The sequence below is a fragment of the Oncorhynchus kisutch genome, linkage group LG14 (genome assembly GCF_002021735.2).
Source record: "Oncorhynchus kisutch isolate 150728-3 linkage group LG14, Okis_V2, whole genome shotgun sequence".
Lineage (NCBI taxonomy): Eukaryota > Metazoa > Chordata > Actinopteri > Salmoniformes > Salmonidae > Oncorhynchus > Oncorhynchus kisutch.
In genome coordinates, this window is record NC_034187.2 from 23,130,909 (window position 1) to 23,153,468 (window position 22,560).

A 22,560-nucleotide genomic window follows, 5' to 3' on the forward strand; every position below is an offset into this window, starting at 1 on the left:
GCATGTGGGAACAGCAGACTGGGATAAGGTTTGATTGAATATGTCCGTAAACACACCAGCCAGCTGGTCTGCGCATGCTCTGATGACGCGGCTGGGGATGCCGTCTGAGCCTGCAGCCTTGCGAGGGTTAACACGTTTAAATGTTTGCTCCCAATCTGCTCCCTACATCACGCCCAACCTGCATCCCTATCTGCTCTTCTAGGTGCCCCAATTGTTTCTGCGTGAACTGCCTTCACTGCTTCTGCATACTACTGCACTGTTGGAGCTAGGAACACAAGTATTTCGCTACACCCGCAATAACATCTTCTAAATATGTGTATGTGACAATACATTTTGATTTGATTTGACATGAGATCCATCACTGCACTATCCCCATATGCAATACTGTGGGCACCCAAACAATTAAAGCACTTTACTTGGACTTAAAGCACTTTACTTGGACTCATCTTCACATTCCCCTTATGCATGTTCTGCCCCAAACTTTGGACATACAGTTGAAGTCGGAAGTTTAAACCCAAATGTGGAACTGATTCTAGTTGGGGACAGTACATTGAAAGATAATTTGTGTTGAGTGTAGGGGTCAATTTAGCCTGTGCCATCTTGTCCTCAGAAGATTTTCTTATCAGTTTAATTCATCTGGTCTTCCACAATAGCTGATGTAAGGCATTAGAATAATTCTCATCCCCTACATTGGGCTAAAATTACACAATAAGGCCCTAGGGGATGTGGTATATGTTCAATATACCACAGCTAAGGGCTGTTCTTAGGCAAGAGTCAAAGCGGAGTACTTGGACATAGCCCTTAGCCGTGGTATATTGGCCATTAATCACAAACTCCCGAGGTGCCTTATTGCTATTATAAACTGGTTCCCAATGTAATTAGAGCAGTAAAAATAAATGTTTTGTCATACCTGTGGTGTACAGTCTGATATACCATGCCTGTCAACCAATCAGCATTCAGGGCTCGAATCACCCGGTTTATAATATAGAATCATTACTTGTGTAATTATTGCAGCAAAAACGTGTGCTTATTGCAGCAAAAACACTGTCATTCCCGATATTTTTTATTATTTCACTTCTTACCAATTAAATGATAAAATGAGGACAGGCTAATTTGAAATGCCCCTTGCTTCAAATATCCTGTTTTGTCATTTTAGTATTGTGCACAAGCTGCCAGGCAGAAACGGTAAGCGCAATTGCAAAAGATCTTGCCTATGTAGAGTAAGATGATGGCAAGTTTTTGAAAATCAGCCTCAACCACCTGAAGATTGATTTTTGTTAAATGTGGGATCATTTGTATAATGTCAAATGTCACATGAACATATTCAAGCCCGTAGTATTTGGGAAACATAGATCAGAGATGGGCAGCCAACCCTTTTGGAGAGTTACCTCTAGGCAGGATTTTTAATGGTCCTATTTTAGAGGGATCGTTCACCCAAATGTATTAATTATTTCGCCTGTTGGTTTCTTATGGACAAGGAGAAACTGCAATCTGTCCTATGGTTAGCCACTGCCACCTAATATTAATATTAGCTTATTCTAACCAAAAACAAATAGAACTAAATGTCTCCCAGTTAGCATTATCTAAATTCCATGCCCAAATAATCTTCAAACCAAGTCATCGAGTTTTGAGCGTGAATTCAACTTCAAAAATCCTGAATTCACCTGACCTGTGTTTTTTTTTAAATTCCACTCTGGGCCTAAGCCATGTGACAATATGTAACATTTCTGCAAATTAGCTTTAAAACAGATTTTGTTTTTAATTGGGGGAGAGATACGTACATAGGGGCATAACAAGAGAGATAATGATGGGAATGGGTAGAGACATAAAGGAGGGGTGGATGAGATCAGAGTAGTGCTAGGCCAAGAGAGAGTATAGCGAGAGGTACGTTGGCCAAAGGGAGCGAGCATAGCAATGAAGTACATTGGGCCAAGGGGTTCATCAACAGTCACGTGAATGATTTCGTGACATACAAAGTAGGCCAAAAAAGATAACATAAAGTCAAGATAGGATAAGATAAGGAAGGTGAAGATTTGAAAAGATTACAGCACAGCAAAGGAGCTTTGTCACTGTTAATTCAATCACTCTATGTTTGTATATTGTGACACATGATGGTGTGATTTCCCCCCCAAAACATAATCCTTATTGACTGGAGCCCAGAGTAGAATAAACAGCCTCACCTCACCATTCAGAGAGAGAGAGGGAGAGGGAGAAAGAGAAAGAAAGAAAAGAAAGAAAGAAAGAAAGAAAGAAAGAAAGAAAGAAAGAAAGAAAGAAAGAAAGAAAGAGAGAGAGAGAGAGAGATGTGTAATGTTTAATGTTTTTTTCTCATTGTGTATTTCACTTTGGTTTATTATCTATTTCACTTGCTTTAGCAATGTAAAAATATGTTTCCCATGCCAATAAAGCCCTTTGAATTGAATTGACATGCGGTAGAGAGAGAGAGATGAGGTAGAGAGGTGAGCGAGAGAGTTTAGATATAGAGAGGAAGGTAGAGAGAGAGATAAGGTAGAGAGAGAGAAAGATGGGGGAGAGAGATGAGGTAGAGAGAGAGATGGAGAGAGTTAGAGAGCGATGGGGTAGAGAGAGAGAGAGAGATGTGGTAGAGAGAGAGATGGAGAGAGAGTTAGAGAGCGATGGGGTAGAGAGAGAGAGAGAGAGAGAGAGAGAGAGAGAGAGAGAGAGAGAGAGAGAGAGAGAGAGAGAGAGAGAGAGAGATGTTGTAGAGAGAGAAAGAGTAACAAGAGAAAGACAGGAGATAAGGAAATTAGACAATTATGCAAGACCCAGGAAAAGGGGTGGGGTGAAAGGGAAGAAGACTTGAGTTAAATCATCCCTGTCTCTTTTCTGAACCCCATGCACTCCTTTCTCCTCCCCTCTCTTTTCTCCTGTGAAGCTGTCAGGGGCCCTCCAACCACGACCAGCACTACAAGTCAGGTGGTCAGCCTGAAATTCAGCTATCAGCTTGAATCCTTGGGATGGGTCATCATTGGTCCCCTGACGGCTTCCCTCATGAGAAGAAAGGACTATGGCACCATGAGGGTCATCAACCTAATGTCCATGTCCTCACCAGCACCACAAACCAATCAGTCAGCCGGGAAAGCACACTGGCTTGAAGATGAACAGGCACGGCTGACTTCAATAAACTCGTTAAGGGTGTGGCTGGCTACTCAGTCAGGCGCCACACTTATCAGCTGCTGATTTCCCTTCCCACGGGGAAGAGGACTGAGAGAGCAGGTACAGTAGCTCTAGTTGCAAGTTTTATTTGCTGAACATTTCTTGATTCTTGAAGAGATCGTTTAGGTTGGAACCTTATAAAATCTATTTTGTTTTGAATTTACCCTGCCTCATGAGCCTCTGTACTAGAAACCTAGCCTAGCTCTGGTCAGTGACATCACACCTCGCCACTGGCTGCCACATCTCCCGAAAAGTACAAGGGGTCAGAAGGGACAAGAATGTTTAAAAACCACACACCAGAAGAAATGTTTTCTCTCCAATAAAGTCTTGTTATGGCGCTATCTATAGACTCCTTTGAAAATAAACCCAAGACACAATGTCCAATGCCCGAAAAAGACATCCTCTGTCTCACTCACAGTCCGAGTCCGTCGCAGACAAAGTGAAATGACAATGTTCTTACACTGTTATGTGTTGAGTGTTTTCACCCTATTTTTTCACCCAGGTTCTTTCATTAAGAATCTCTTCTGAGAAATGGAAGCATTGAGTGTCGCATTGACATGTTTAATTAAAAGCCAAGTAGGCTATTTCAAGAGGGACTTGTAGTGTCACCTCTTCACGTGCTCCATTAACTTAAATACTCTTGTCAAAAATTCTATGGTATCAAATCAAATCAAATTTGACATGGTTAGCAGATGTTAATGTGAGTGTAGCGAAATGCTTGTGCTTCTAGTTCCGACAATGCAGTAATAACCAACGAGTAATCTAACCTAACAATTCTACAACTACTACCTTAGACACACAAGTGTAAAGGGATAAAGAAAATGTACATAAAGATATATGAATGAGTGATGGTACAGAACGGCATAGGCAAGATGCAGTAAATGGTATCGAGTACAGTATATACATATGAGATGAGTAATGTAGGGTATATAAAACATAAAGTGGCATAGTTTAAAGTGGTTAGTGATACATGTATTACATAGAGATGGCAAGATGCAGTAGATGGTATAGAGTACAGTATATACATATGAGATGAGTAATGTAGGGTGTATAAACATAGTGGGATAGTTTAAAGTGGCTAGTGATACATGTATTACATAGAGATGGCAAGATGCAGTAGATGCAGCAAGATGCAGCAGTTTAAATGAGTACAGTATAAACATATGCATATGAGATGAGTAATGTAGGGTATGTAAACATTATATTAAGTGGCATTGTTTAAAGTGGCTAGTGATACATTTTTACATCAATTTCTATCAATTTCCATTATTAAAGTGGCTGGAGGTGAGTCAGTATGTTGGCAGCAGCCACTCAATGTTAGTGGTGGCTGTTTAACAGTCTGATGGCCTTGAGAGAGAAGCTGTTTTTCAGTCTCTCGGTCCCTGCTTTGATGCACCTGTACTGACCTTGCCTTCTGGATGATAGCGGGGTGAACAGGCAGTGGCTCGGGTGGTTGTTGTCCTTGATGATCCTTTTGGCCTTCCTGTGACATCGGGTGGTGTAGGTGTCCTGGAGGGAAGGTAGTTTTCCCCCGGTGATGCATTGATGCGTTGTGCGTTGTGCGGTGATACTGATGATGGATAAGGTCATCACGTGTTTTCTTCTTCAGTTTGAGCTTGCAGGCACCATTCAACAGGAAGGATGCAGCAACGGCCGGGTGTGTGTGCTCATCTCATCTGTGTCTTTCTCTGTTGTCAAAAGTGAACTAGCAATGAAACAGAACTCATTGAGGTTTTTTCACAGCATAGCTTTCAGTGTCCTTCTGAAGTGATGTGCTGACCCTGGATATGTTAACTGATAAACCCCTACAGCCCACTCAGACACTCAGATAATGTGCATGACACAGGGAGCATGGCACAGGGAGCAGGCCATGGAAAGTTGCTGAGAGAGAGAGAAATAAACACTTCACTGACTGCTGTGGTAATTTAGTAACAGAGGAACTGGTCGCAACTTTGGGTAAAATAACAAAATGACACCAGCTTGATCTTTGTCATTCCTTTAAAAGGCTTGGAGCAGAGATTCCAGATCACAATCATTATGACACACAGTTGATTGCTAATTATATGCATCACAAATACACATAATCACCAACACTATCTTCTTCTCTCTTGTGCACTTGATTAGAGAAGGAAGTCTGATAAAGCTGTTTGAGTCCCCTTAAAGCCTTCAACACAGCAGGCCTGCTGTCCACTTTTCCTCACCCAGCCCACATAAACAGGGTCCCCTGATGGCATGTGCTTGGGTGAGAGTAAAGAGTTGAGAGGTCATTCGAGTTAAAAGGTTAGCTAGCTAGCTATGGCGGCAGCAAAGCATGCATCCATCTCACATTTAACTTTCATAAATGCAATGTTAATATACAAAAATAATAGTTGTGCATCTACCAAGCATGCGTTCACAACAACCAGTGTGTCCGCAAAAGAGGTTTCGCTTCAGCAACTGGTTTTATGCTAGCTTGCTAATGCTAGCTGGCTAGTAGCTATGTTGCAACCAAGTTGTTGACATTTCGTCTTGCCCCACCCGACAGGTGCTCATTTGTAGTGAATTTGAAATGAAGAACATTCAGGTGGGTAACAATTTTTGCCAAATGTTTACATTTCTCATGATCCTCTGATACAGAGTGAAACTTTCTTTTGGTGAACCAGTTTATAAGCCTGTGTTAGCAAGCCAGCCATTGCCAGCAGCTGTTATTTAGGCTAGCTTGCTAACGTTAGGCTAACTGTCTACCAGGACTGACAAAGCTGAAGTAGCAAGCGAATCTAGTGTGCTAACTAAGCAGCTAAGATAAAAGCATATAACTAGTTAGTAAAGAGTATATTACATTTCAGTTAAAGCATTGCTTTAGTTTTTTGGGGGGGAAACTAGCTAGCTAGCAATTATGGTTACAGCTGACACTACTATTTTACAGGAACACACATTACGACCTTTTTTATTTGTTTAGGGGTGGAGAACTAGCCTAGGTATTGCATGTGAAGGTGGAAAAGTTTTAAGTTTTAATGTCACTGTCACGCCTTGGTCTTAGTATTTTGTGTTTTCTTTAATTATTTGTTCAGGCCAGGGTGTGACATGGGGTTATTGTATTGTTTGTTGGGTTTTTTGTAGGCATTGGGATTGTGGTTGATTAGGGGTGTGTCTAGTGTAGGCTTGGCTGCCTGAGGCGGTTCTCAATCAGAGTCAAGAGATTCTCGTTGTCTCGGATTGGGAACCGTATTTAGGTAGCCTGAGTTTCACTTTGTATTTCGTGGGTGATTGTTCCTGTCTTTGTGTAGTGTTCACCAGATAGGCTGTATTAGGTTTCACGTTCCGTTTGTTGTTTTCGTATTTAATAGTTATTTCATGTGTTCACTTCATTAAAGTCATGATTATCCACCACGCTGCATTTCGGTCCGACTCTCTTTCAACAAACGAAGAACGCCGTTACAGTCACGTACACCACCTAATTTAGAGGTCCTGGATGATGTACTGGTTCTGTCCGCACCACCCTATGTAGTGGCATGCGATCGAGGGCGGTGCTGTTGCCATACAAAGCAGTGATGCTTTCCACACTGCCAGGTCATTGCAGTAGCTAAAAAGGATTTAGCTGGTAATTTATATAATCCCTGTCATTGAGTTGAAATCAAGGTGTGCTGTTGGAATGTGAAAATGGCTCAGCTCATGATGAATAAATGAAGTCTACTAACTACTATGCTTTTGATGTTTTTCTTCCAGTTTAGACTGCAGCATCAACCTCATTAAACTGCATTCTCTCTGTCAAATTGAGTTATTTTCCAATAAGCCCATTTGCCCTCTATGTGTTCTGACACCAACACAAATCCTCACAGTGGTGATGTCCATTAACGAAATGAGCAGGCTACCTCCTGGTCACATTCCAAACACTTCTAGGTCTTATCATTCTTGATGAGATTGTTAGAAAGCTTTACACACACTCGCACACACATTCTGCACAAGGTGTTTCTTTCTGGAGGAGGGATGGCAGTGCTTTATGTGGGCCTCTGTGGGCACTTATCTTTCATATCATCGAGAAAGAATCTTTCAAATAAAAAGTATACACTTACTGTAGCCGGTTTGCACAGATCCATACAGTTGTGTCCCTAAAACCGACGAACTACACTTTCACTACAATTCCTCCCCAGTTACACTTACACAAAGGTGTTCGAGCACGCTAGATAGCTAATTAGCACAGGTGGTCGCCTCTGTTTCCTCTGTCTTCCGTAAACAAACACTGTAAAATGGAGATATGGCTGTGTGGGAACACTAACCCCAACCTTATAAAGGTGTGTAGTAATTTAACCTTTTTATTATTATTATTACTTGCTGATATGAAAAATATGTTCCTTATGTTTCCAAAACTGTACCGCAAGAGATAAGTGTTAACAGAACTTACCAGGCCAGAAGATACCTTCACTCGTAGAGGCTAAAGGTGGTTAGCATCTATGAATGGGTTACACTGGCCCCATTGTCCTATTCAAGTGCAATCAGTGTGCCCTGTCTATTACAGGCACAGTTCATATTGAAAGTAGGCTAACCTTACAGTATGTACTGACTACGTCCACAGGCTGTGTATTGATCATTGGCACACAACTAAGCCTTTTTACTGGTGTGAATGTGTGTGTGTATCTGGGTGTGTGTTTGTGTTCTGGCTTTTTTTGTACTCTCCCTGATCTTTATCAGAGATCCAATGGGTAAAAGTTATTAAAGTGTTGTTCTTTTCCCCACTGACTAACCCTCACCCTCCCCTCCCTGCGAACTGCACCACTCATCACAGACAGCAGGCAGCAATTAGCTGTGAGCACAGTGGAGATGGAACCCAGGGGTTCAAGTCCTCTCTGTTTTTCCACTGCAACAAAGAGGGCTGTTCAGCTAGCCTAACTCAGAAGTTGAATTACTCTGCCTAATGGTTTTGAGAGCAGAGAACCAAGAATGGGCACGACTCGGCTTGCTGTTTAGACATGGTTGAATTCTCATTTCCATTTCCTCTATGGTGACATTTGGTCTCCACTCAAAATGATTTCCAGATTATGCAGGGTCAGACTACGAGCAGATATATATGTGCCATTGCAGTTGGGCTAGATCATATTTTGCTATGGTGATTGAATAAACATTTAATCAACCCTCGTTATATGGATTTAATCACATTTTCTATGATTTTATTAGTCCTACACCATTGAACATCGAAAGAAAATGTTTTCCGTGAGCGGGTGAATAGCCTACATCCCTTGTGTCCTGGGGGTTGGAAAAAATCATGATGACTTTATCACTTTTCACCTCTCATCCTCTGGGGACCATAAAGGTGTGTGTGCTCTAGCATGTTCCTGCCGACACGTGTGTGTGTGTGTGTGTGTGTGTGTGTGTGTGTGTGTGTGTGTGTGTGTGTGTGTGTGTGTGTGTGTGTGTGTGTGTGCGTGCGTGCGTGCGTGCGTGCGTGTGTGCGTGTGTGTGTGTGTGTGTGTGTGTGTGTGTGTGTGTGTGTGTGTGTGTGTGTGTGTGTGTGTGTGTGTTATGGGGGAGAGCAGTAACAGGGGAGGCGTAATTGTGACAATTGTGCTGAGCCAGCGTGTTCCTCACCTCTTCCGTGCTTCATATTTTCCATTGCTAAAGAACAACAACCCTTAAACCCCCATCCAAGCTCTGTATGACACACACACCTGAGTTGTTATTCCATCAACCACTTTGAATGCTGCTTACCGGGAGACCTGCCGTGTAATGGTACTGCTGTTGCTAAGCGTGGTGGTAATTACGTGAGGGGGATGGAACCGGGAGACTTGTGCGATTACAGCGGTAATGGAGGTGGAGGAGTGTGAACCACAGTTCAAAACACCTGCTTGGTAGAGCAGAACTCCCTGTAGCCGAGCTCAGGTTCACTCAAGACCAAGCAATAAAGACTAACAGCAAGAATAAAGCCATATGTTCTACTGATTTAGTGTTATGATTTGTTTTTTCTTCATAGGCTTATACTTTTATCCAAAGCCACATGCATAGCATACGTAGCCAAGATCCCCATTTTTAGGGTAATAGGTGACACTGACAGTAGTTCTGGGAAAGTTTGTCCTACCTGCTGGGTTTATACTTTTTGTTAGGATATGCTCATTGGTTCATGCTTGGCAATACTGAGCTGTTAAGGCCCCATAAACCTAAATACGATACACTCCTCCACTCAGCAACAGATTTCTATGAACACTAGTAGACACAAAGGGTCCCTGTGGGGCAAGACTAGATATCATCTGACATGATCATATGGAGATCATATGAGCTGTCAAAGTCTCTGTACACCTACTGTAATACAGCAGTAGCTTTGAAAAGAAAATGGGATATAGGCCAAGGCGTGTGACAGTATTGAGTGGGCCCCAGATGGCATCATTCTCGAAAGCATGATCCAACAAAAGACAGCTGTAGGCTGAGTTATATGCAAAAATATTTAGGCTATTCAGTGGAAATGTGAAATGTTCAGGTCTAAAAAAAGGTTGTCAGGTGAGCTGCATAAAATCCAGTCTCCCTGCTCACAGCATTTTAACAGTAAGAAACTCCTGGCTCCAACCCCTATTTACATTCCACAATAGGAATGTCTGCCTTGGTTTTTCCACTGTTTGTGTGGAAGTGTTTAGGAAGATGAACAGAACAGGAGGGTTTACTAGTTATGAGGACATTGATAACTCCATTTGTCTTACATTAGGCAACTCCATGATTCATCAAATCTTTCCTCGTTACTCCTAAGCTTGCAGTTCCATATCCGCCGAGAATTCTAGACAATTGATTAGCTTACTTTGGAAGTGTTAATGTCCTATGTACAGTATATCTGTTTCATGATCAGTTTAACTGCTTTTACTGTAGTGAACTAACAAGTTCACTGATGCATTAATAAGAGAGTCCAAATATAAATGTGAAATCATCTCTCTCCCTCTCCTCCAGGTATGGCGGTGTCAGTGCAGGGGCTTTACTTTGTGGTGACCCTGTTTCTGGGTAGTTTCCTTGACAGCATGTTAATGCTAGTCCCTGTGCTTCCTCTCATGCTGATGTCACCTGCCTGGTACCCTGGATCACAGACTCTATCTTGGCCACCTGGCTCACCCTGCATGTGGTTCATATATTTACACCAATCTGTTTCTGTCTCTGTCTGTGTTCCTTACCTCTGCATCTTCTTACGTATGTCTGTCTTTTTTATCACCTTTGTTTGACCACTGTGGTTTAACTGCTGTGCCTTTTTGGTTTTGACCTCCTAACCTTCTTTGATGTGTTCCCTAGACCTTTCTTGATCTCTTGCCCTGATGTTTTTTGACCTCTCACTGACCTTGTTTTTTGCACTATTCTTTTCCTTTTTGTTTTTGTCTAGAGATGATGAAATTTAGACGGGGTGCTCTTGTGAATAAGAATGCAAATACAGTAGGACCAAATTAAATGACAGTCTTCCTGTTCCTTCCTTCCTTCCCTCCCTCTGTGCAGGCCTTGCTGGAGCTGGTGTTTGGGGTAATGGTGGTGACTTCATCCCAGGGGAGCATAGTGTGATCATCATGAACCACCTGGGCTGGATGTTCCTGTGGTACTGCCTGCTGAGGTATAGCTACCTGTGCCTGGAGAATATCTACCTCAAGGTGGGTATAGGCAACATACGCACACACACACATAAACATGTGCGCACACACACCTCAGCATGGGTTACACAGTGCTTCATCAAGCGTCAGTGGGAGGAGGACCACAGCCACAAAGAGAACATGCTGGAATACTTCTGTAACATCAGAGAGCCCCTGCAGCTCCTCCTCTTCCCTGACCGGTAACAGCTTTTAGTGACATCAGCCAACCAGGGCAATGATTGCTGAATAGGACATGAGCACCCTGCATCAACCGTTTCCAGCTCTCATCCCCAAGCCTGTTAACATCTGTTTTATACTGTAACTATGTATGTTGCATATGTGGTCTATGTGTATCTCTGTGTATGTACATACAATGTTCTTAAAATTAGTTTGACTTACAGACCCAGATATATGACACATTAGGGTCAGCATCCACATCAGCATCTGCACAGACCCCACAAACAGTGGGTTAACTGCCTGTTCAGGGGCAGAACGACAGACTAGTACCTTGTCAGCTCGGGGATTTGAACTTACAACCTTTCGGTTACGAGTCCAACACTCTAACCTCTAACCACTAGGCTACCCTACCGCCTCTTGTTCTTGTGTACCCCATTATCTCTACTTGCAAATCATCATCTGCACATCCATCACTCCAGTGTTAATGCTAAATTGTAATTATTTAGCCTCTATGGCCTATTTATTGCCTACCTCCCTACTCTTCTACATTTGCACACACTGTACATCGATTTTTTTCTATTGTATTATTGACTGTACGTTTGTTTATATGTAACTCTGTGCTGTTTGATTTTGTCGCACTGCTTTGCTTTATCTTGGCCAGGTCGCAGTTGTAAATGAGAACCTGTTCTCAACTGGCCAACCTGGTTAAATAAAGGTGAAATAAAAAATGTAAAATAAAATGACCCAGGAGCACTGGGCTAAAAGGGAGGTCCGCCTGAGTGACCTCTACACCGCTGAGCCCCTGGGCTTTCCACAGGGAGTGTGCCGCGTGCCCTCCTGTAAGACGGAGCTCCACATGGCTCTGATCAAAACAGCCTCTCTGTTCTACTGGAGCTCCTTCATCACCTAACTTCACAGACCTCTGGCTCTGGGCCTTATCTGATTTTATTTCATATCATTCTTGAACCAGAGTGTCATAATAATAGCCAGAATACTATTTCTTAGTTCAGTTATAGCTATGTGTTTTAAATGGATTGTATTATTGTTTTGTATGTTGTCCATTGGTTATGTATTTATTTATTTTAAGTGATGGAACAGAGCCATAGTATACAGCACTCATACATTAGATGTGTGTATTTTTGCCATTATTGTTCTGTGTTTAGCCAATGTAGATGATCCATTAGTCAAGACAAATTAATCACTGTTTCTGCAAGCAATCATTAGCCAACAAAAAGTGATTACCGGTCAAACTAAATGCTTTCAGTCGAAGTGATGAGTCAATCGTGCACTAAAGTGTTTGCTGTAGGGATCTGAACAGAGTCTAGCACATTAAGGCTACTGTCAATCCATTTACATTGAGCCTTTATAGACGAGGTAAGTTGTTTTCATTGCTTACCTCTCGATAAACCTGTAAACATGATCATTTTTGTATACATGCTGGAAGTAGCTTTTGCACCAGGAAATCCAAAGGCAAAAATCAGCCATGTAATATAAAAAGGAATCAAACGGAATGTAGTAGTCTGCCAGAACTGGGCAGGGCAGTTCCACCATGCATCGCTGCTAAGGTTCTTGTGGAATGCAGCAACACTTTCATGCACTCTTTATTGGAATGGGCGACTGTTCAGGAATCGAGATCTGAGACTGAGCAACTGCAAAGCAGCTTACAAAGAGAGGGTGGAGGGTGGAAGAATGTAATTTAGACAACACCCACAACATCCTAGTGGGACACAGAGGACCAGACTTGGAGTGGAAAGTTGGCCTTGAAGTCGCCCTAATCCAAAAAAGCCTCATGCCCACCTCTTTCTCTTCCCAGCAAACTTGCATCGATGCTCTCAGCGCGCTAAACTCAATTAGCGAATGACAGCTGAGAAAGCTCTACCGATTATGACAAAAAAACAAATCCAACCTTGCCATATATAGAGTTCTGCCAATCCAGAACCATTTTTATGAAGGACACTGTTTGATCTACCGACCACCTCAATGCTGCAGGTCAAATTATAATTTTTGTAAGAAAAGAATGAGTCCTATGTACAAATTCATAGATGGTTATCGATGTGTTTTTGTTTCTTGAAATACGAGGCCCTGTGGTTCAGGTGTATGGGCTGGTTCCAGTCACTGTGATTAGACTGCATTAACAATTCTCTCATCAGGATGTCAATGGCTTACCAAATTACTACTCATCTCTCTATTAATAGAATCTCTGAAACAGCTGGAATTTACATATTTCACCCATCTCTCTCCATCTCTCTCTTATCTGTTCTCTTTGTTTTCCTTTCTCTATCTTTCTTGGTTTCTCAAAATTCTCTATTTCTCTGTTGGGTTGTCTCTGTGTTTTGTTATTATCCATAATATAATCAACTGTTGATGCTGGACTCATTTACAATCACTGTCCTCAGATAAATCTTTACTGGCCAATGTTGTCAGTTATCACGCTGTTCAATAAATATAACATTTCATCCCATGCAGATACCCTGCTCTGTGTGTCTTGTTTGAAAATGTGCAATGTAAAACTCATTCTTCACTGATTGGCGTTCAGGATGCTGACCCAACATTATATCAGCTCACTACCATTAGAATATTGTAGTTGTGGTCTCTTGGAGCAGTCCTAGTAAACATTTTAGTGAATGAATCAATAAGACCGTGCACGCTCATGTTACAGCCATAGTGAGCTCACACCATAGACCATATATATATAAACACACTCACCACACCAGTCTGCTGTGACACTGACAGACAGAGGGCAAGAGATTTGAAGGTGAAGCAGTGTTGCTGTGGCAACCAATGTTGACTCATCCGTTCCCTAGCAACGTGATGCAGAATGATGTCAATGGAAGCATGCTATTTTTTCCTCTACTGCTAACGGTATGATGCCAGTTGTGTATGTGTCAGTGTGTGTGCAGTGCATGGGTGTTGGGTCTATGAGCTGTGTCTGCAAGCATGAGTCTCTGCTCTGATTTTAAATTCCAGCTGCTCATTAATGCTGGAGGTAGAGAGGGAGGGAGTGATGCTGACATCCTTGGCAATAAATGAGGGCGAATGCAGGCCAGGTTGATACAGGACTTTTAGAAATAGCCACTCCAGGGACTATGAATCACAGGGCAATTATACATATGGCTCTAATTATTACCTTAATAACTGTTTTTTTCATCATCCTTGTGCTGTGGCCGAAATGATGTCCACACCCACTATGATAGATATTACAGTGGGTTGAAGGATGATGATACAGCTTCCAACATTCTGTTGGCTGGTTGCAATGACACATCACAAGACATGTTCCTATTCCTTCTCATCCCTGGAGGAATGAAACCAGGAGCTATTTTTAGCATAGCTTTCTTTATCCACAGATAAAAGGGGAAACCTAGTTAGTTTCTAGTAATCTCTTCCTTCAGTCTTCTTCTTCTTTTGTGAACTTTATATGGCGGTTGGCAACCAACTTTAAGGTGCATTACCGCTACCAACTGGACTGGAGTGTGGACCTCAGTTCATCTTTCAATCACCCACGTGGTATATGCTTCTAAAAACCAATGAGGAGATGGGAGAGGTGGGACTTGCTGCATGTCATGCGTCAAACATTTAACCACGTTCTATTTTAGCACCTGGCTACACAGTCGTGCGCAAGTGATTTGGATGAAATGATTGAATAACATGTATGTGTAAATGTATTTTGCAACGCTTGCACACGCAACACGGGCGATGTTGTCAGCATATCAGAGGGGAAAAGGATAACCAATACAATACATATTGGGGACAAGAAACTTGTTTGTTCATCTGATTGTTTCGTCTACCTTGAGTATTGGTGGAGCTGGTTATGTCTGGCACTCAACATGTTGCTATTTTAATCCACCCTCCTTTAACACCCTGACCCTCATCCTCTTTAGTTCAATCACCTGAGATGCCTCACAAGTACACTACTGTGCACAAACCCCAGCTAGTTCTAACAAAATGGATCACGCAGGGTAACCCATTCTGTCCTGCCAAACTTGTGCAGTTAATCAGGATTTGTTAGAGCCTGCCTTGTAAGTGATTGGTAGCACTCTTGCTTGAGTGATTGCAGACCCCTGCTGATTCTACCATCCATAACTCATAAACACACTCAGACTAACACCCACAGACAACGATGGCTTCCAACAGGATCAACTCTAAAAATAACCCCTGTGTTCGGCTCTGTAATATGTATGGGTGGATTAGGAATGCTTTGTCACTGCCTGTTAATAAGCCAATTTCACACACCACCAAACCCCTTTATAGTGGTGATATTTGTGGCCTGTGCCCAGACAGCTGTGCCTGTTTGACTCCTTATCTGGGTGGACTTGGTTCCCATTCTCACATTTTCCACTACTCTTTGTACCCACCTTGACGTTCTCCACTATCAGTTTGATGTGACTTAGTAGTTTTATATTGTAACGGCATTCTTCCTCCTCTTCTGAGGAGGAGTAGCGAGAAGGATCGGAGGACCAATGCGCAGCGTGGTAAGTGTCCATAACGTTTATTTAAAGACATAAACTGAACACTACAAAACAATAAACGTGAAACTAACAAAACCGAAACAGTACCGTGTGGCAACAAACACTCACACGGAAACAAACACCCACAACTCAAAAGTGAAACCCAGGCTACCTAAGTATGATTCTCAATCAGAGACAACTAACGACATCTGCCTCTGATTGAGAACCATACTAGGCTGAACTCAAAATTCAGAACGTGAAATATAGGCTATATAGAAGTAATGACATTCAAATTGAAAATAATTCTACGAAATAAAAGGATCTAATAGATTACAACACATTCCTGTGTTCGAACCTGTAACAAGGCTGCATGGGATTATTACTAATGCGACTCGGCGCATCCAATGACAATGTCCGCAATATGTATACCGCTAAAGCCACTTGCTGATTTGAGTACCCCAATGCAGTTACACCTCCAAACATCACTTTAATAAAAACAATCAATCTGCTATGCCGTTTTCGGTTATTGCAGGTTAAGGCAGATGTGATTGAATCTAGCCCTCATTCTATTAAAAAAACGATTAAAAAGACATTGGCTGTGTTAGAGCATCAAAACCCTGATGTATCTTGGGTAAATCGTGACTGACTCACTGATCTCCAAATACTATTGAGGTTATTTATGATGCAAGGCGATTTGTAGATCACTCAGTCTCGACCCAGCTGCAATGTCAAACGCTTCCACTGTCTAAACGCTTCCACTGGGTTCACAAACCTTTTTACTTGGGGCCCCCCTTCCAGCATTGGGGAAACTCCTGCCCACCCCCTGCGCCACATCTATTTCTACGGGCACAAGCACTGTTCATGACACAAAATGTCACCCCTGGTTTGCAGAGAGAATTGTGCAGGTTTAAAGCTTATTTCCTGCAATTCTACACATATTGTTATGGGGTGCAAAGAACTTTTTGCCGTTTAACTAAAGCAAATCGTCTTTAAATTCTATACATTTGGCCATGTCTAATGTGTTTTCATGTGATATTTGAGTGACAAAAAAAGTACAACAATATCTCTGGGCTAAAAAACCTAAATTAAAAAACCTTAGCTGACATAGGCTAGTTGATCTGGACATTTCTGACAGGTTATAAATAGCTCTCTACGGTATGCAATGACTAACATGACAATAGGAACTGATGATGCACTACCCAATTTCGAAATTGCACGTTGTGCATTCTACTATTACAGTTTGGAAACCACTGGTCTATAGGATAACCATAGTCACATCACAACACGCATTGTATTTTTTAGTATGTAATCAGTTTTCTGGTGCCATCTAGTGATCTAAAGCTCAAACTGTACCAAACAACATTTGGAAACATTACTTTTAGCAAGAATACACACTTTATTCAGAAATCAGAGGAAAAATTTCCCAAGCAGAATAACTGGAAAAAGAGACAATCTTACTCTTTTTTTTTACCTCATATCAAGAAAAACATTGGACGTTGTTTTTTAAAAATACATAAAGAAAAACAATAATCATAATAAAAGCAATATTTTTTTTTACTCATTCCGTAATTTCTTGGTTAATAAAAAAAAAAAAAATAGTATAACACCTGCAAATCTGTGTACTCGACTAATAAACTGATTTGAAAAGCAAACCAATTAAAACAATGACTCATCTGAGAATATAAATACAATAATGATACTAACCATTAATACAATTATAATAATTTCTGATAATCATGTGTTATTTCTATCTATTGAAAATAAAAGAGAGCCGCACACTCTAGGAGCTCAGCTTGGCTGTTGAAACGTTGGTATTACATTTTTGCATCTGAGCTCCTAGAGTGTGCGGCTCTCTTTTATTTTCAAGTTTCTACTCCGCTAGCCAGCACCTCGTCTTAATAGGTGTGCGTTTCTTTTTCTTCTAGATTTCTATCTATTGTACATTAACCTGGGCAGGGATTGGAAACAAAGAACAGCATGACAGAGAACACAGATCCCTTCATTCCAACTGGCTGGGAATTGTCAGAAATTGGGAGGAACAGCAACAGTTCATATGAAGGCCAGCCCAGCAGGCCACCAGTCTTTGGGCATGATACTACCCTGCTCAGCTCCTCACTTACTAAGAGGCAATAGGCTGCTCGCACTCCTCACACACAGAAGGAGGGACTTGTGGGGATGTGCATGGCAACAAGCAGGTCCTCACAATGCATGCACAGGCACAGCATCCAGATAGAGGATAAGGATACACAGTACACACAACACTGGGAGGGAGTTATAGTGACTGCAGCTGTAACGTTGACAAAATATCCAGTCAGTGAATACATCTACTAATCATGCATGTGAGCATGTCAAGTATGTAAATATGAGTCTGTGTGCCTTGCAGTGTGTGTAGTTGCCTACGTGTGTTTGCACGTATGTGAAAGCGGGCCCGTCGATGTCTCTAGGTGACAGAAGGTGGTCTTTGAAAGAGAGAGGGGTTTAGGAGAGGCCAACAATGCATCAAGAGATCCAGCCAATCAGGAGAGGTCAAAAAGTCCTAGCTAGGTCAAAGCTGTGGGTAGAGCCTAGACTATTGACCAGTGTCTGGAATAATGAGCTTGGGGCTATGGAGGGTTAGGGCAGGGGCGTAGGGATGAGCGAGTATTTTGAGCATCAGCTCAGGAATTGTCAGAGGGGACATGTTCTTCGAAGCCCTCGCTCTCCCTGACGAGTGCTCTCTCCAGGATGACGCGGCCCTCCTTATAGCGCTGGCTGTCCTCGGTGGCAAACTCATAGATCCAGCCCAGCTTGCTGTTACAGTTCTTACAGCTGACATCTCGCACCATGTGTCTGCCCGTCAGCATCACGCGGTCCTGTACCTCGCTGTACTGCAGGTTCACCACCTTACAGATAATGAATAAGAATGCAGAGGTTATTACACAGTCGTAACATGGTAATAAACATGTATGTGTTTGCTAGGTGTTACTTCTGTCTTTTGTGGAAGTGGGTTTTCTAGGTGTCACGTGTTGTGTAACTTGCTGTGTAAATAATGTGAGTACACTTGTGTGTTATACATAGCTAAGTATAGTGATAGTGAGCCTGGAATAAAATATATTAGTTTGAGTGTTTATGCATAAAAGGAGTTTTCACATTGGACTATTTCAATCAAGGGATAAAAGTACTCATGTGAAAACATGTCTTTGGCAGTAGCAGGCTGGTGTCATGGTGTTACAAGTGGAGGTGTCGCTTGCCTTGTTGAAGAGGAAGGCTCTGCCGGTGGCTCCGGTGAAGCGGGTGGAGATGAGTTCTGAGCGGTTGGTCAAGATAGTGTCACAGTTGGCGCAGGAGAAGAGGCGTGTGCCCCCGATGTGGTCCAGGAAGATCCGCCCCATGGTTCAGTACACACTCACCTGCAGGACCAAACGGAAGGTTAAACGCTGCTCTCTGAAAGACAGAGAGATCATTTAAATGACATCTCTATACTCTGTTAAAAAAAACTGTTCAATGAAGAACACAAATCCCTGACAACTGTCATTATAAAGTCCCTAACGATAATACTGTCAGTCCCTAACGATAATACAGTCAGTCCCTAACGATAATACAGTCAGTCCCTAACGACGCTGTGTCTCGCGCACGCAGTCTCTCTTTCATGGCCGGTTTGTCAAACTCAGTAACGCCATATTTAGCAAACGACGTCGATGGCATCAAGAGAAGGTCGGAAAAATATGACGTGTTGTTGCCTAAACACAACCCAGTCTTACCGTTTAAAGACTTTTCGACTAGTTGGGTTTTAGCTATTTGTAGCTAAGCCGTCCTTTTCCACGTTAATTATTTTATTCCCCAAAGTCTGTTGGGTTCTTTGTCGCTTTGTTGTTCTCTCCCAGCTGTTCCTGCGGATTCTGTATCAACATCCGGTACGATGACGTGACGTAGAACGTCGCACTGGCACTTACAGCCAGCCACAGCATTCCAGCTATGAACACAGTATTCTGCTCTCTAGTGGGTAGAGTTAGTAAGATTTTTCAACCAAATCGTTTGAGAAGGAGGTAGCTACAGCTCGATATGGAAACCGGAATATGGGCGAGTGGGTGTGTTGAAAGGAAAGTAGCAAGCATGTGGAAGGAAGTGGTTGTGTCCTAAGGAAAGTAGTAGGCGTGTGTAAAGGAGGGGGTGTGTCGAAGTGCTCTCCTATAGGTTAGAACAGTTCTCAACTGGTTCAGAGAGGGAAAGGAAGAGGCCCAACTCGATCAAAAAATAATACGGCCCAACTTCGTGGAAAATATGGCTCCCTCCAGCAGGTGGCATTTTTGCGTTGTTTTACCAAGGAATGCGTTTTAGTATTGAGGTCAATGAGAGAGTGTCGAATTTGGGCAACCGAAATGGCTATTTTGCTACATGAGGTTTATATTATGGAATATAAGTTTCGTAATGCTAACATTGTTTCGAGTGTACTGATATAGGACACGTGACATCCCAGCAGCTTTGATTTAAAAAAAAACACTATATCGGAGTTGTCTCGAGATGGCTATGCATATTCATGTAATGAGGCTAGTAGCATAGCATCTATCTCCATTGAATACAGGTGGTTGACATCAACAACTCTCATAGAATATTCAAAAATAAATTACAATAATGATCTCTATCCACCAATCCAAAGAAAGGATAGGCGGGAGCTAGGCCTCTACAGGATCGGTGTCCACTGCGGGACGGTTGAGCAGACTTTTCCCACATTTTGTTATGTTACAGCCTTATTCTAAAATTGATTAAATAATTCGTTTTTTCTCATCATTCTGCACACAATACCTCATAATGACAAAGCAAAAACAGGTTTTTAAAATGTATTGCAATTGTATGTAAATGTTTTGAACTGAAATATCATATTTACATAAGTATTCAGACCCTTTACTCAGAACTTTGTTGAAGCGCCTTTGGCAGCGATTACAGCCTCGAGTCTTCTTGGGTATGATGCTATAAGCTTGGCACACCTGTATTTGGGGAGTTTCTCCCATTCTTCTCTGCAGATCCTCTCAAGCTCTGTCAGGTTGAATGTGGAGCGTCACTGCACAGCTATTTTCAGGTCTCTCCAGAGATGTTCGATCGGGTTCAAGTCCAGGCTCTGGCTGGGCCACTCAAGGACATTCAGAGATTTGTCCCGAAGCCACTCTTGGGTTTTCTTGACTGTGTGCTTAGGGTCGTTGTCCTGGTGGAAGGTGAACCTTCACCCCAGGATGAGGCCCTGAGCGCTCTGGAGCAGGTTTTCATCAAAGATCTCTCTTTACTTTGCTCCGTTCATCTTTCCCTTGATCCTGACTAGTCTCCCAGTCCCTGCCGGACTGCTGCTGCCACCACTATGTTTCAACGTAGGGATGGTGCCAGGCTTCCTCCAGACGTGACGCTTGGCATTCAGGCCAGAGTTCAATCTTGGTTTCCTCAGACCAGAGAATACTGTTTCTTTAGGTGCCTTTTGGCAAACTCCAAGCGGGCTGTCAAGTGCCTTTTACTGAAGAGTGGCTTTTGTCTGGCCACTCTATCATAATTGATTCATGGATTCATGGAGCGCTGCAGAGATGGTTCTTCCATTTCTTCCCCTTGCTGTCTCTGCCTGGCCGGTTCCCCTCTCTCCACTGGGATTCTCTGCCTCTAACCCTATTACGGGGGCTGAGTCACTGGCTTAATGGTGCTCTTTCATGCCGTCCCTTGGAGGGGTGCGTCACTTGAGTGGGTTGAGTCACTGACGTGATCTTCCTGTCTGGGTTGGCGCCACCCCTTGGGTTGTGCCGTGGCGGAGATCTTTGTGGGCTATACTCGGCCTTGTCTCAGGATGGTAAGTTTGTGGTTGAAGATATCCCTCTAGTGGTGTGGGGGCTGTGCTTTGGCAAAGTGGGTGGGGTTATATCCTTCCTGTTTGGCCCTGTCTGGGGGTATCATCGGATGGGGCCACAGTGTCTCCTGACCCCTCCTGTCTCAGCCTCCAGTATTTATGCTGCAGTAGTTTATGTGTCGGGGGGCTAGGGTCAGTTTGTTTTATCTGGAGTACTTCTCCTGTCTTACCCAGTGTCCTGTGTGAATTTAAGTATGCTCTCTCTAATTCTCTCTTTCTTTCTTTCTCTCTCTCGGAGGACCTGAGCCCTAGGACCATGCCTCAGGACTACCTGGCATAATGACTCCTTGCTGTCCCCAGTCCACCTGATCGTGCTGCTGCTCCAGTTTCAACTGTTCTGCCTGCGGCTATGGAATCCTGACCTGTTCACCGGACGTGCTACCTGTCCCAGACCTGTTGTTTTCAACTCTCTAGAGACAGCAGGAGTGGTAGAGATACTCTTAATGATCGGCTATGAAAAGCCAACTGACATTTACTCCTGATGTGCTGACTTGCTGCACACTCGACAACTACTGTGATTATTATTATTTGACCATGCTGGTCATTTATGAACATTTGAACATCTTGGCCATGTTCTGTTATAATCTCCACCCGGCACAGCCAGAAGAGGACTGGCCACCACTCATAGCCTGGTTCCTCTCTAGGTTTCTTCCTAGGTTTTGGCCTTTCTATGGAGTTTTTCCTAGCCACCGTGCTTCTACACCTGCATTGCTTGCTGTTTGGGTTTTTAGGCCCGGATTTCTGTACAGCACTTTGAGATATCAGCTGATGTACGAAGGGCTATATAAATACATTTGATTTGATTTTGATTTGATTTCCACAGAGGAACCCTAGACCTCTGTCAGAGTGACCATCAGGTTCTTGGTCACCTCCCTGACCAAGGCTCTTCTCCCCTGATTGCTTAGTTTGGCCGGGCGGCCAGCTCTAGGAAGAGTCTTGGTGTTGCCAAACTTCTTCCATTTAAGAATGATGGAGGCCACTGTGTTCTTGGAGACCTTTAATGCTGCATAAATATTTCCCTACCCTTCCTCCAGATCTGTGCCTTGATTACAATCCTGTCTCAGAGCTCTAAGGACAATTCCTTTGACCTCATGGCTTGGTTTTTGCTCTGACATGCATTGTCATCAAATCATGTCCAATCAATTGAATTTACCACAGATGGACTCCAATCAAGTTGTAGAAACATTTCAAGCATGATCAATGGAAACAGGATGCACCTGAGTTCAACTTCTAGTCTCATAGAAAAGGGTCTGAATACTTATGTAAATCAGGTATTTCTGTTTTAATATTTAATGCATTTGCAAAAATGTCTAACAACCTGTTTCACATTGTCATTATG

General features: G+C 42.7%; 1 protein-coding gene and 1 long non-coding RNA gene across 3 annotated transcripts; one reads left to right on the top strand and one right to left on the bottom strand.

Moving 5' to 3' along the window:
* The first annotated feature begins 6,532 nt into the window (after positions 1–6,532).
* LOC116353350 (uncharacterized) lies at positions 6,533–13,383 on the top strand. Its single transcript, XR_004202711.1, has 2 exons — positions 6,533–10,131; positions 10,612–13,383. It is a non-coding gene; the product is annotated as an uncharacterized LOC116353350 (long non-coding RNA).
* A 3,354-nt stretch (positions 13,384–16,737) lies between these two features.
* Positions 16,738–19,411, bottom strand: LOC109904171 (protein yippee-like 5). Of its 2 annotated transcripts, none has more exons than XM_020501365.2 (3): positions 19,102–19,411; positions 18,592–18,784; positions 16,738–18,243 (listed from the first exon to the last, which is right to left on the bottom strand). In XM_020501365.2, the coding sequence occupies exons 2-3, from the start codon at positions 18,730–18,732 to the stop codon at positions 18,019–18,021; spliced, it is 366 nt and encodes a 121-aa protein (XP_020356954.1). In that variant the 5' UTR covers positions 18,733–18,784; positions 19,102–19,411; the 3' UTR covers positions 16,738–18,018. The 2 variants fall into 2 exon arrangements, with proteins under 2 accessions (XP_020356954.1, XP_020356953.1); XM_020501364.2 differs by having other exon boundaries at positions 18,592–18,750; positions 19,102–19,408.
* Between the last annotated feature and the right edge of the window lie 3,149 nt (positions 19,412–22,560).

Excerpts from the sequence above, each read along its gene's own strand:
- LOC109904171 (XM_020501365.2), bottom strand. The coding sequence starts at position 18,732 with ATGGGGCGGATCTTCCTGGACCACATCGGGGGCACACGCCTCTTCTCC. Across the intron at positions 18,244-18,591 it reads GAGCCTTCCTCTTCAACAAG|GTGGTGAACCTGCAGTACAG; the intron begins GCAAGCGACACC and ends ATTATCTGTAAG.